Raw genomic sequence first — 16149 nt, 5'->3', positions numbered from 1 at the left:
TCAGTTTTAATATTCATCATTCTAGCAGCCAACGACAATTTAGAGAGACCTTCTCTACAACCACTGTAAAGTGGTTGATTCGCCGCATTTAACATTTCATAAAACTTTTTTGCATCTATGTTAGGTTCTTCATCTTCATCATGAGCTACGAATGCATCAGTTACCATATCATGAACCCTATCAAAATCTACCATCTGCTCCTCCTGATGGTAACTATGTTCATTATGCAAATGATGAGCAACCGGTTCTTCCTGAAAATTGCTATTACTACTACTAGCTTCATTCTGATCATAATTATTATAACCTTCTCCATGTTGAAACCAGATATAGTAATTTGGCGTGAAACCTCTATTTATTAAATGCTTCCAAACATTTTCACGATTTGCCAATTTCGAATTGTTGCATTTCCGACATGGACAGAACATCTTACCGCTTTCTAGGGCGAGCGGTGTGGAATCTGCTTGATGCATAAATGTCTCCAGTCCCGCAATGTATTCTTTCGTCACTCTCCCGTTAGGATCTCTATGCATATACATCCACCTCCGCAACTCGTAAACATTCCCGGAGCCTGACATTTTTTTCCTTTCACGTTTTTCTTTTTTTTTCTTGTTGGTGTGTTTAAAATGATGTTGAAACTTCCATATTTATAGAAAATTTTCAAATCTGGTAGTTGAAGTTTTGCGATGAATTTGCGAGGAATAGGTAGGTAGCCAAAAAAAACGTGCTTCAAAATTCCTCGTTAAGTTCACGTATATCATTTCCTCGTAAAGGTGACGTAATCTTACGTTGATTTAACGAGGAAAGTATATTTCCTCTTTTCCTCGTAAAGATAATGCAAGCTTTACGTGGTCTTTACGAGGAAAGTGTATTTCCTCGTTAAGACCACGTAATGTTACGTTGGTTTTACGACGAAATATTGTCTTCGTTATTTTACGAGGAAATAACGAGGTTTACTTCTTTCTTTGTAATTTCCTCGTAAATTCCTCGTAAAGTTACGAGGATTATATTTCCTCATTAATTTTCCTCGCCAAAATGTTGTTTTCTTGTAGTGGGCTGATATTATCTATAAATTTTGCTCAAATTATTTTGTTTCTCATAATAAGGTCGATTCAAGAACTTGACTAACATTGATGGATTTTCAAAAGTTGTGTTTGAGCCTAATAATGTTCCAAAATAAATGCTTTCAGAAAAATGTAATACATTTCGTTTAATGACTTTTGATTTATAATTTTGTGTAGTTTGATAAGTTTATATTCTTTGTTATTTCTCTTTATTGGATTGCAAACAGAGAGTTCTAAAGATACTTTTCACAGCAGTTGTTGTTTTTTTCTGTTTTCTTAGAGATTTTTCCTTATAAGTTATGCCTTTCATATTTTATTATTATATTTTCTATGTTTTGTTTATCTTATGAAAGCAATAATTTGATTGTCTATTTTTCTTTTTATCTTAAATTCATAACTAAGTTTATATAACTATTTATTTCCACTGACTAAACTTCTATTACACCTAACCAATAACACAAATTTTTTTTCAAAAAAATTACCTTATACAAACATAATTAATGCAGTTCAATATGTCATTGTATAACATGTAATATATATATAATCTGCACTTTTAGTTTTCAAATATATATACAATCTCTTTTAGTCTATTCACTCCGTGCAGAATGCGAATTATTACCTAGTACTATATTAAAAGGACAACCATGCTGAATTTTTGTATTATTTTGACAATTTTTCCTTGTTTTTTTTTTTGGTTTTTTCTCAAATAACTATTAAAGTGGCACGAATGAAAGATATGATAAAAGAAAATATTTCAGTTTGATTGATAAAATTTTGGTGGAACTTAAAGTAATACAAAACTTTGAAAATATTTTTTTATTATTATTTTGTTAATTTTTTCTGTTTCTGATCACAACTAATTGGATATGGCTGGTCAGAAATTTTGATTAGATTTAGATAGTCGGATTTTCTAAAGCAAAAGGAATAATTAACTTATATGGTTAAATTAATGAAATTATTACCTCAAAAAGGAACCAACCACTACTAGTGTGTTATTGAAATGGATAATGTTGATTTCTTACTATTTTCTGTTTATTTATATAACGTTTTCAAAAATAAAGATCTCAATAAAATCCGTGACACAAAAAAAAAAAAAAAGATCTCAATAAAATAAAAGGACGAAAATGTAAAAAAATTGATGGAGACTATACAGTAAAAGGAGTTACATTTTAAAAGTTATTATTTAATTTTTGTATACAATATAAAAAGACAAAAAAAAAGGGCTCAAATAATGGAGGCGAAGTGGAGAGAGAAAGCTCCACTCTAAGCAGCAGCTTCTTCCCTCTTGGTCTAATCCGAATCGAAATCGAAATCGAAATCAAAAAAAGCACAAAAGAGACATGAGTGAGGATGAAGAAGACCAATCTCCACCACCGTCGGATCTACGGTCGCAACAACAACAACAACGACCACCTTGCTCGCCCAACAAATCTCGGAACTGCATCTCCTCCTCCTCTCAGACTTTCCCAGACCACGTCCTGGAGAACGTGCTGGAGAACGTGCTACAGTTCCTGGAATCAAGAACCGACCGAAACGCAGCGTCTCTGGTCTGCAAATTGTGGTGGAAAGTGGAGGGTCTGACTCGATCGGAGGTTTTCATAGGCAACTGTTACGCGCTTTCTCCGACCAGGTTAACTCAGAGATTCAAGCGTGTTAGGTCTCTGCTCCTCAAAGGGAAACCTAGGTTCGCTGATTTCAATCTCATGCCTCCTGATTGGGGTGCTAACTTCGCTCCTTGGGTCTCCACCATGGCTAAAGCTTACCCTTGGCTCGAGAAGGTCGATTTGAAGCGGATCTTTGTTTCTGATGACGATCTTGCCCTTCTTGCTCACTCCTTCCCTGGTTTCAAAGAGCTCATCTTGGTTTGCTGCGAAGGGTTTGGAACCAGTGGTATCGCTGTCGTTGCCAACAAGTGCAGGTAATGAAACTTAGTCTTCTTAACCGGGGAGCCCCACTGGGGAATTAACATTTTGGCATCGCGAGGACACACGTGGCAACATGTGACTAGTCTGGACCAGTATACCTCTGTATAATTCAAAAAAAAAAAAACTTAGTGTTCTTTATTTATTGAACCAACCAACACTTATTGATTTAATGTCCATTTTTGTTTCAGAAAGCTTAAAGTGCTTGATCTGATCGAGTCAGAGGTCACAGACGATGAAGTGGATTGGATTTCTTGTTTCCCAGAGGATGTCACTTGTTTGGAATCTTTAGCATTTGACTGTGTGGAAGCTCCTATCAATTTCAAGGCCCTTGAAGCTCTTGTTATTAGGTCACCTTTCTTGAGGAAACTTAGGCTCAACAGGTTTGTGTCTCTAGAGGAAGTCCACCGCCTGCTACTCGGAGCTCCCCAGCTCACCAGTCTTGGCACTGGCTCCTTTAAACATGATAATCAGTCCGAGCAAGAGCAAGAACCCGATTACGCCGCTGCTTTCCGTGCTTGTAAATCTGTAGTTTGCCTTTCGGGTTTCAGGGAGTTAATGCCTGAGTACCTTCCTGCTATCTTACCCGTCTGCGCAAATCTTACCTCTCTCAATTTCAGTTATGCTAACATTTCTCCTGACATGTTTAAGCCCATCATCCACACTTGCCACAAACTCCAGGTTTTCTGGGTATGTTTCCTTCTTCACCTCCTTCCTACATGCTTCATTTATCTGCCAGAAGGATTGAATAATATATAATATACACTTAATTCCTTATTGTCTTGCATGGTTTTAAGTAAAAGTTATCTGTGTGTAAAGAGTCAGTCAGAAGGATTGAAATACTTTATATCAGTTATTCAGTAGATCAACTTGTACAATGCAGGCTCTGGATTCGATATGTGATGAAGGACTGCAGGCAGTTGCTGCGACTTGCAAGGAACTCCGTGAGCTCCGGATCTTCCCTTTTGATCCCCGAGAAGACAGTGAAGGTCCTGTCTCTGAACTAGGCCTCCAAGCAATCTCCGAGGGTTGTAGAAAACTTGAATCTGTTCTCTACTTCTGCCAGCGCATGACTAATGCTGCCCTGATAGCCATGTCACATAACTGTCCTGAGCTTACGGTGTTTAGGCTCTGCATAATGGGTCGACATAGGCCTGACCATGTGACAGGAAAGGCTATGGACGAGGGTTTTGGTGCCATTGTTAAAAACTGCAAGAAACTAACTCGGCTCGCCGTGTCCGGGTTGCTTACGGATCAAGCTTTTAGGTATATGGGTGAGTATGGGAAACTGATCCGTACTCTGTCAGTAGCTTTTGCAGGGGACAGTGACATGGCTCTGAGACATGTCCTCGAAGGTTGCCCTAGACTACAGAAACTCGAGATAAGAGACAGTCCGTTTGGGGATGTTGCGTTACGCTCTGGTATGCATCGGTATTACAACATGAGGTTTGTTTGGATGTCGGCATGCAGCTTGTCTATGGGATGCTGCAAGGATGTTGCACGTGCAATGCCAAATCTAGTTGTGGAAGTAATTGGTTCGGATGATGATGATGAGAATAGGGAGTTTGTTGAGACTTTATACATGTATCGGTCTCTTGATGGTCCAAGGAAAGATGCACCACAGTTTGTCACAATTTTATAGGAAAGAGGAGCCTTTTCGTGTGTTGCTGAGAGAGCTTAAAGAGGTGAGAATGAGAATGGGTTGGGGTAGGAATGCTGAAGATGATGATGGTGGTGGCGTCAGAGACAAAATGCATGATGGTTGATGATGATGATGATGATAGTTGCGAAGGGCATAATGCATGATTGTTGTACCATTATTTATTTTCATTTCTTTTTTTTTTCCTTAAAGTTCTTGGTGGTTAGGTGGAACAATGGATGTATGTTTTGGGGGAGTATCGTTGTTAGTTAGACAGATGAGTTGGTTCTTATGTTTCTAATAAGCTGCACTTTTGGATCGATCTTTCTAGTTGTTGTTTAGAACTAATGAGACGTCTTTCCATTTTCAATTAATTTGAGATATTTCATCTGAATCCGTTAAATCATTTCGATTCTACTACAGTACAACTTGATTTTGGCTTGGTTCGGTTGTGGTGAGAGAGATGAGGTGAGGTTCTTATCCAAAGGACCACCTCTCCTTTTGCCTTCTGAGAAGCTATCTTTGTCCCCCAAAAGACTACACTTTTTTCAAACTGACAGGACACATCATTTATTTTCTTAAAGGTCATAAACCAAACTGAAATAATGCAGGGGATGGTGACAAAAAGCATAAGATGGTGGTGGATTAAGAGAGTAATAAGGATTGGTGGCATATTTGATGTGATCATCATACCTACTCATTAAACCACTTAACACCGATGTTTTATACTCCCATCATTTATATCACTTTGCTTCCTCATCCTACGGTCACGATTCCTCCAATTTGTTATCTTCAGCCCTCTCCCTCCAAGTAGCATTTACATAGACAAATAAACGATAATAAATAAGGTATTGGCTTAAATAGTTGATTACATGCATTTGTCCTTTTATATGTCTCCTATTCAACTTCAGTTATAAGTTGAAATTAACCGCTGGGACCATGTAACCCTAGAATATATTTTCTAGTTTTACTTCTTTTTTTGTTAAGATTATACTAGGTAGTGCCGTCTTAACCAATATAATAGGTCTATACAAAACATATAATATAGACCTTTTATAAATGTTTTTATACTTTTTTCATTGCATTTCTTTAACTTGAACTAAAAGTTCTAAGACCTGAAACAAATATAAAAGAGTAATCAATCCTTTAAAAAACGAAAAGACAATCACATAAAATGTTTTTTGTTATCTTTAGTTGATGTAGATTTATTGACAATTGATTAAAAATTCATATTTTTCAAAAAAAAAAGATTTCAATGCAGAAAATTGATAGACCGTTCAACATTTCTTGAGACATTGATAATTTCAAACAATATTTCAATAATTTTAGTTTAGAGAAACTTCTTTCGGTTGATGCAATTACATGTCTCGTTAGTAAAATTCAATAAGCAATATCAATATTTGGATAACAATCCATATCTTTTACCAACTCAAGAATTTGAATCCGTGTCATCGTTTCATCGGATGAACTCACCTGCAACGTACTTAGAAAAATACTCATCCAAATCAACATCTGATGAATCGTTATGAGAGAACGTTTTATAAAAATTAGTGCAATTTTCTTTTAATTCAATAGCATCAAATGACTTTAGCTTCACCGAATTATATAAAAAACAAAACTTTTTCATATATTTTCATTTGCTTAAATCTATAATTTAACGAATTAATTTTCATATCCGCAACAACAAGGAAATAGTTGAATTTAAAAGCATCTTCGGATGTTTGAAAAAAACATTGACGCTATTGAAAAATGTAGCATCAATATCCATCTCATGGCCAAGATCTTTAGCCATGTTCATACTAGAGTTAAATCCATCATTTCTATATTTCTCAAAATAAGACATCACACTTGCTACATGTTTCATGGAATTATGAATACGTTGGATTTATCTTGAAATTTCTTACTTACCATGTTAATATAAAATATCACGCCAAAAGACAATACCAAGCAAAACTTCAAAATTCTCAAGTGAATCAACTAAACTTTCAGCCTCACACAAATATAGCTCTAATAAAGCTGATCTTATTTGAGGAACTTGATATCTTATACCTTTTACACTTTTTATTCGACTCTCTCATCTAAGTATTAGACAAAAAATTTAATGTGACACATGAAATATGCTTTAGTAAAATATTCCATATTTTTATAGAGCTCGAAAATAAAGTGTATATGCGTTGCACAATCCCAGAAAAAAACAGCTTTCACACAAATATCTGTCATGTCAGTAACAACAAGATTCAAGCTATGACAAGTGCATGGCATAAACAATGCTTTTGACTTAATTTCAAGAAACCGGTTTTGAACTCCTTGGTGTTTTCCTTTCCTATTAAAACCATTATCATAACCTTGTCTGCTCACATTTTTAATATCAAGATCAAGAGAATTAAGAACACTTATATGTATCATATACCTTAAGAAACTCTAAGAAATACTCTTGTAAACTAATATTTTTATTTTACATATTTACACATCGTACAATTATATTCATTTTATCTTGGCGACTCATGTCCGGTGTACAATTAAGGATAATATAAAAAATATTTTGGTTCTTTAATGACACTTGTGAAACAAAATGTAACCTTATATGCGAGAATAAAAATTAGCTTGTTTTGAATGTTATGACCAAGATAATGGTGATGTACCTCATGAGTTTGGATGCGTCTTATATGCATAATCACATCAAATTCAGAAATTATCTCAATCATTCCTAAAAAAATCAACATTACTATATTGGTAAAATTTCTTATTTGATTCTCGAAACGCCAAATTTATTTTTAAAAGACATTTCACTGCAGCAATTAATCTATATAAAACTTGTCTCTAACATTCTTTTTCCTTTGTAATCCTTTGCCGAAATTCTATAATGATTGTCAAATTACTTTGAAATCTAACTTTAAATTCATTCCAAATTTTCATGTTAGCTATATACTCCTCACTTTTTCATGACCTTTTAGTCTCTATCATCAGTACGTTTCCAGTCTCTTAATCCTGGACGTGTTTGTCAAATATTTTGTCTTCAAATTGATTTTCATTCCGTGATTTCTTAATCATGGTACAGCATTGCGCAGATCTGAATTGATTATTTCTCCATGATAACTTATCAAGATATTCTTTTCCCTCTTCAAAACTGCCTCTGCACAACATTAATATGCCGAAAGATACGTACCATTGTCATAGTTACCATCTGCAGATTGACGAAGATGATTGAGCCCGTTGATAGATTTGTGGCAGGAAGTATTGAAGTAAATTCTCGATTTAGTAATCCTTTGGATTACCGGTAGCTAAACATTCATTCTTTAAATTAACTAGGGTTAAACTCGCCCTACGGACAGGTACACAAGTGAAAATGAAAAGTGTTATGATCTTCAATTAGACTATTAGATGGTGTATTCATCTATTTTCAAAGTATTCATTTGAGAAATTAAGTACATTCTTTCCATAGTGTTTACTCTCACACCAAACACCAGAAGGGAATTTTCTTCGCCTAGAAATCCAAATCATAGTTTCTGCAATTATAGAGAAGTGAGTGACAATGTCTGATATAAAACTAAGTACAACATGACACATTACAAAACCATGTTGAAAATTTTATGACTGTAAGACATTAAGTTGCAAATTGTTATTGTACTTACCATTTTCTCTAAAACTAAATGAAATCTTTGTTTAGCCTTCAGTGATTCTATCCTTTTGTAATGTCTATCTCGTTTTAGCAAAGAAGATTAAGACTTATTATAAGAAAAAAATGTTTAAGATTAATTTTGTGTATTGATCCAGTGATGTTAACTAAGAATTAGTAAACCAATATTTCTAAAAAATGGGGCCAAGCCCTAATTAATTACTTATAAGCAAAGTTGCAATTATAGAAAAGTGAGTGACAATGTCTTGAAATGCTATATATAAATGGAGCTCCTGAAATGAAAGAAAAAGGTAAAGAAAGTTTGGAATAGAATAATGAATAAAAATATTACATTACATTGCAGTTCTTTAGATACAAAAAACGCTCTTTGCAATCCTTGATTGTGGCCATTAAGTAGTAAAAAAATAGAAAACATCAAACTATTAGTTATATTTTATTTTGAAGCAAAGTTGCAAGAAGTCAAACTCTCAGCTTACTTCAGTATTTGCAGCTGCTACCTCTGTTCTCTAACTCCGACCAGGCTGTCATGCAAACGAGGAGTAGTAGTAATGGCAAAGAATCTGTTTGGTAAATGTTGGAGGGGATGATGAGAAGTTGAGATGAAGCTTAGAAAATCTATTCAGCCACATCTTTATAGATATACCACCTGATGACATTGGTAATTCTGCACCCATGGAGTCAAACACGGAAGTCCTCTTAATACACTCTCGGTCATAACCCATCAGAGAGAGGTGAGATGTGTCACTTGTTCGTCACCTTGTTCCATCTTGCTACATTTTCAGCAAGTAGAACTGTTTTAATGGTTAATAAAGAAGTGTTAAACAGCAAGAAATTGTTGTCATTGCCATCACACCTTATATTACTTTAAACATAGACGGTCGAATTAAAAATTGAAATAAAACCATGCAAAATACCTTATGGTGTGTGAGTTGTCTGAATATATTTTTCTTAGTTTTGTCATTTATGTCCATGTTCTTTTAAAAACTGGTATATTTAATAGGGAAATTTGTAAATATAGAACAAGAAAACAACTACATTGTCCCTATGCCATAAATTTAACTGTATATTGTCCATATAGTATAATATTTTATGTTAATCCAATTAAGCTCTCTTAACTTATAATCCAATAATTGATATAATAATATATAAAAACAACAATTTATATAAAACTAGTGATATTCCGGCGCTACGCGCCGGGTTCATATGTTGTATTGTTATATGAATTTTTAATTTATTATATGATCTTAGTAAATAAAATATTCTAAAAATATGAAATGAAAATATGTATAAAATGATATTTTCTAATCTTTTTGATAGTGGTTAGTAGAGCTGGGAATTTAATTCAAATCCCGGGGGCTCCGCTCCGTTTGACCCACCGCGGAGCGGGTGCGGGTAGATCGGTTTAAAATTTTCGAACTGCGAGTGCGGGTGTGGGTTAAGATTAGTTTAAGCGGGGCGGGTGCGGGTCAGCCGAATATGAGTCGTGGATACCCGTCGACCCGCAAATTCAAAAAAAAAAGTTTTTATTTCTTTTATATTTCGTAAAAATATATTAACATATTAAATATTTTTATAATTTTAGTTGTAATTTATTATTTTAATATTATTTTTTAATAATTAATATATAATGAAAATAATTAATATATAATTAAAATATTAATATATAAATAAAATAATTAGTTTTTAATATAATTATTATTTACCCGCGGATAAGACGGTTTACCCACGGGTTTTGGCGGGCGGATGCAGGTTTAAGATTTTTGGTCATACGGATCATGTGGGTCGAATTTATGAAAGTGATACAGATTGTTGACTATGGAGAATCATAGAAGTCTATTCTCCATAGTCAACATCAAATATAAAGAAAACCTATAAACCGTGATTCTGAAACCCTATCCAGACACTGAATCTGACGATTGATCGGGTCACTGAATTGATCGGATCAGTGAGTTATTGGACCAACCGCTGATGAACCGTATGTTAATAAATGAATTAATTTTATTATATAATAATATATTAGCTATGAAAATTTTATATAATATTTTGATATTTATCTATTTTATGCTTAAAACATTTAGAAAATACTTAACCTTGGTTTCTATATTTTTATCTTCATTTGACATACAAAATATTAGGAAATAGTTTAGACTATTTAAAAAATTTGTAACATAAGAGTTATGACATCTAAAAAAATCAAGACATACAATTCACAAATATTTATGTCGAATGTGAATAATAAATTAAACTTCCAATGCAAAATAAACCAAAATTAAAACATCATATTAGTAAATTGTCAATAACAAAAATAAATTAACACCAAATCACATCAACTAATTTTGATTTTCTCTAAATTTTAAAACTTACCAACAACTCGCCATGTTCTTGTTCTTCAACAATTCAAAACATGTTTTGTAATCCACATGATCATATGATCTTATTCTTTTTGATCTTTAAATTAAAAATGTAATGACTTGTTATAAGTTAAATAAGAAATAACTTACTCACTTTTCTTGCAAACGTAAATTGTAATGTACAAGAATAATAAGCTTGATCGTCCTTGAGATTGTTTTACGGATGTGTGGGTCGAGCACGATCACGCTTACTCACCTTCCTTGTAAACGTAAATTGTAGTGTAGAAGAATAGGAAGACGGTAATAAAACTGAAAAAAATCTAATTTTACCATTGTAAATTTATAATATAAAACATAACCTAAAACTAAAATAAAAATAAAAATTATCTATTGATTCAACCAGTGGTGTAACCGGTATTGGATTTCGGATTTTAGTGAGTTTTTTGAGGTTTTAAATTGGGGTTTTAAATTTTGGGTTTTTTCACAAAACTCAAACAAGATTTATATTGGGTCGCGGAGTTTACCGGTTCAACAGTGGTTCCGGTTCGGGTTCAAAACACTGTTATAAATGCTTGGGCTTTTATGAGGAAAAGTTTAAAAACCCAATATCTTTCATAATTAACATTAAAACCTATTAAATATAATTTAAGAAAATATTTTAATTATTAAAAAGAGTGTTCCAAATGACATTGGGTTTCCTCCTAGGGAGGAAAAAAACTCAACTTTATTATATAAGATAATTGGAAATTTAGAATATAAAACATAATTTAAAATATAACTAAAACTAAAAAAATTATCTATTGGTTAAACCAGTGGTGCAACCAGTATCGGGTTTTGGGTTTCGGTGAGTTTTTGGAGGTTTTAATTGGAGTTTTAAATTTTGGCTTTTTCACAAAACTCAAATCCGATTTATATTGGGTTGGAGAGTTTAGCGATTCAACAGTGGCTCTGGTTCGGGTTCAAAACATTGTTATAAATGCTTAGGTTTTTATGAGGAAATTTTTTAAAACTCAATGTCTTTCATAACTAACATTAAAACCTATTAAATATGAATTAAGAAAAAAATTATTAAAAGGAGTGTGCCACATGGCATTAAAACCCCCAAGGAGAAAAAAAGTCAACTTTATTATATAAGATTAAATAAAGGTATTTTCAAAAATGTGGGTGGTTTGACGATTCCGAGTACAAATGAGTGTCTGTGACGTAGTGGACCAAGGCGGTGATGTTATACACTTGGCCGCATATGGACCACAGATAGACCGTATAAGCGTGGTTCTTGTAAAGTTTATGCGAATTGAAAATCAAAAATCTCAAGATTTTTTTTTGTTTTTGTGGGTGCAAACTATTAATTGGATGTTGTATCATAATTTTATCTAATCGAATGTTAAAATCAGCAAATAAGTTAAGATAAAACGATAACAGTGGTGGAAAAAAAAACAAGCCATTGACGGCTGGGGAAGAAGGAAGAAGACAAGGGCAAACACGTAATTTATCATTCATTGAAAACCTAAACAATAAAAAATTATAAAGCGAGCAAATGAGACGTCGTACCCGGGTTCCTAAGTTTATGATAGCCTAATACCACTACACCACACCGTATCTCATTGTTCTATATGTTTTTGATAGTATATTACCTGTTATTTTTATTTTGCTTATTCAGCTTTGATTAAGGTTATAAATATGAATAACTTTAATTTGCTAAAAACTAATTCTCTAATACTCCCTGATGTTGTAATAAATCGTATGAAATTTACTCACATAGGGTTCAAACCCAAACCCCATATCATAGGGTTCAACCCCTAAATAACATAGGGTTCAAATTTGCACATCCCACAAGAAGCATAAATATGCATCTTTTTCAATAAAAAATTCAATTTTTTTGGGTGATTTCAAAAATAAAACTTGTAAAGATCGTGTGTTGAACAAGAAGAACACGATTTTTATAAAAAAAATTAACTTAGAAAACCCAAAAAATTAGGAAATTATAGATTTAGACTATATTATCTTAACAAATTTTGGAGAGATTTAGAGAAAATATACATTTCGAAGTTGGTGGTACATACATTCTGTTGTCTGTAGAATATAGAAAATATGGTAGATTGTGCAACCTGGCTGTGGTAGGATAAAATATTTTGGTAGATAAAATAATTATATTTTCGTAGAGTATTGGTATATAGGCAGATTTTGTAATTTCGTTTTCGTAGATATATTAGGAAGTAATAGTTAATGAAATCTACCGTAATTCAGAAAAAAAAATTAAATGGCAGCCGATTTATTCTACTAAGGTAGAATTATAACCATTGGTCGATTTTACGTTCTACAAGTTGTAGATATCAATATAGTTACCGAATCTACAATCTACGAGCTCGTAGACTGTAGATGATGTTTTCTGCCATCCGTAGATCAAAATTTGAAATTATGTTCTACTAATATTTAGTCAACCTAAATATTGTTCATATGATTGTCTCTTGTTTATGTATATTTTGTATATTTTTCATATTTTCTGTCTTCTAAAATAATTGATATGGATTTTTAAAATTGATTAGGGACAATGTATTTTTTCAACCTAAGATATTCTGCTAAGATACACGGTGGTCTTATATATATATAGATTATCATACAAGTAATTTAGTGATTTTAATGTGTCATTATAAATGAATTAGTAAAAACTAACTTCTTCCCACCAAATTGTATATAAATGTCTTTATACTACATATAAACATGCAGAATAATATATTACATATTGATATGTTAACATATGAATGTCTTCATACTACATATAAACATGCAGAATAATATATTACATATTGATATGTTAACATATGAATATTTCATACTACATAAAATGATAGCTTACATATACATATATAATAAAATAAGAGAACACATGTGATAATCAGGAATCAAAGAGAAATCTAAAGGGCGATTTAGTGGATTACCCATAAATGAAGTCTATATTAGAGAGTTGCCTTCTGATTGACAGCCGAGACACAAGTCATACAATAGAATCCAAAATGGACGAAAATGTTCTTACTCATCTGACATATCAATCACAGAGTGCACTGACACAAATCTTCTTTCTTTTACACTCTCTATTATGGCTCTCTTTTTTTCCTTTCACTAACGCAAGCTTCATTTTTCTCTTACTTCACTTCACTTCTCTTTTGTTTCTTTCTTTCCTCTCTTCTCTTTCTTTACATAATCAAATCATTCACAAAAACTTACTATTCTTATTTCTTTCTCATTCATCTAGTTCCAAACATATATGGAACTTCTTCTCTTCTTATCTCGTAGTGTCAATCTTTCTCTGTTTTTGAATCTTCTTTATTGCTCATTTTTGATATCAAAGTATATATCATCTAACAAAGCATGTCTTGGATACAAACTGATGTATCTGATAATAAACCATCCAAAAAACACCGTATAAACTCACAAACAATGTGTCGACGCATTTGTCAACTAAAAAACCAAGTATCATACCATGTGCAACATTAATCAAACAATTTATCAACTAACCAAGAGGTTCTTGCGTGGGTATTCACCTATCTCCAGTTAAATAGTTAAGTGTTATATGCGTTAAACAAATCAATAACATAATAACAACATTTATAATTTAGCATTAGCTATTAATCTAAAATATTAGTTATCATATAACAGCTAAGTTAATTGCTAAAATTTAAGTTAACGGATATAATTTATCAAGTAACATATAAGTTAGTTACTAAAATTTAAGTTAACGAGTAAAACAACACATGTACCATGTAACAATCCCTATTATAAGTTACTAATAATTAATGTATCATTTAAAATATGTGTTAGCTGTTAACATAGATATTAACTTAAACTTCTCATACAACACATATAACAAACATACATATTTATATAGATGTAATATTCTTTTTTACACGGTAATAAGTATATTAGTTGTTATGCCTCGTGTTATTTTCATTAGAACATAAAATCATATTTTGTTGTTGCGATTTGTTACATGCAATTTATGAATGTAACTTATTTAACTAATCTATTATACCTAACAGTTTTAATATCAATAATTTAATTGTTATATATTAGTTGATATCAAACTCAAATCACTGAGTTGGTTTGTTTGTCTAAGATTGATTATTGGAAAATAGTTAAAAGATGATGGAAAATATGGGAAAGTTTCAAAGGAAGAGAGTTGGATGTAGATTGGGGTAAAGTTTGAAATTATAATTAGGGAACGAAATTGAAAAGAAGGAAGGGATAAGAGAAAAGAAAAAATAGAGAGAAGACGAGAAGATGTAGAGAAGATGATAGCTCTTAAGTGAGAAGAGATAAAAGAAAAAATGGAGAGAAGATAAAATGAAAAATAATTAGGAAGAAAGATTAGGAAAAACTAAAAAAACAAAAAAAAACATACAAAAAATTAAAGAAAGAGATGATAGAGAAAGAAAAAAGTTTGAGGATAACTTGTTTCGAGGAATGAGTTAAAGGAGTAAGACAGCCTTGCTGACACGAACACAGTTACACATAGGATCGTCAGTGAGAAAGTAGAGGGTTGTTTTCGGAATGATATTACTAATATCAAATCAAGTGCAAAACTCTAATTAGAGTATCAATTAGAAGCATGAGAGCCAATTTTCTCAAATCTAAACATCAAATCTAAGGATTCATGCCCGCGTGCCATCTACTTAGTACTATTAATATGAGAAAACGGAAATATATCATGAATAACCTATATACAAAAGATAATTTCGATACTGTGCAGAATTGGATAAAAAGAAATTAAAGTACATAGAGCAACCGATTCGACTAGTTTCTAAATTCGAAAAAAAAAACAATAAAATCTGAATTTTTTTATTTTGAACAATGTTCTAAAATGTGCTAGACCCTCGTTACCTAGACGCTCGTTATGCAGAAAATGACTATATAACGCCTAGCCGTATAGACGGATGCCTAAACGAGGTATATGCAGATATATACTTTACATAAAATATACATATAAGATTAGTATATATATATATATATTAGTTTTTAGAAACATAACATAAATATATATTAAATACAATTTTATGTATAAGTATGTAATTTAACATATATAAATAGATTTAAATTATAAAAATTAAAATAATTTTAAATATATAAAGATAATAAATTTAAAATGATTTTGCAACAGCTAGACTAATATTTATAATCATATAAATACATAAAATAAGTAAAAGTAATATAAATAATAACATTATAAAATATAATAATAATTTTAATAGTTTCTTTTTTAAATATTAATGCATAAATCCGTCTAAACGTCCGCGTACACTGCATATAATGTTCGTCTAAATGCTGTTATGCGCCCAAATTATTATTGTGTATAATATTCGTCTAAATGCTGTTATGCGCCTAAATTATTATAAATCCACGTAAAAACTGTATAATGTAAAAATGGTACAGTCAACTACTGTATAACATCTAAAATCTGTCTAGGTGACCATATTTAGTCCTGGGAAGCGGGTCGGATCCGCCCCGCCCGCCCCGCTGCGGGTCCGAGTTAATTTTTCACATC

At 32.1% G+C, this 16149-nt stretch overlaps 1 protein-coding gene across 1 annotated transcript; it reads left to right on the top strand.

Annotated features, from left to right (window-relative positions):
* Positions 1–2285: 2285 nt before the first annotated feature.
* On the top strand, positions 2286–5016 carry LOC108847750 (transport inhibitor response 1-like protein). Its single transcript, XM_018621078.2, has 3 exons — positions 2286–2979; positions 3175–3673; positions 3867–5016. The coding sequence occupies exons 1-3, from the start codon at positions 2402–2404 to the stop codon at positions 4623–4625; spliced, it is 1836 nt and encodes a 611-aa protein (XP_018476580.1). The 5' UTR covers positions 2286–2401; the 3' UTR covers positions 4626–5016.
* The last annotated feature ends 11133 nt before the right edge of the window (positions 5017–16149 follow it).

This window comes from Raphanus sativus, chromosome 3 (assembly GCF_000801105.2).
Source record: "Raphanus sativus cultivar WK10039 chromosome 3, ASM80110v3, whole genome shotgun sequence".
NCBI lineage: Eukaryota > Viridiplantae > Streptophyta > Magnoliopsida > Brassicales > Brassicaceae > Raphanus > Raphanus sativus.
The sequence above is the reverse complement of the archived record's forward strand: the minus strand, read 5'-3'. Positions and strand labels throughout refer to the sequence as shown.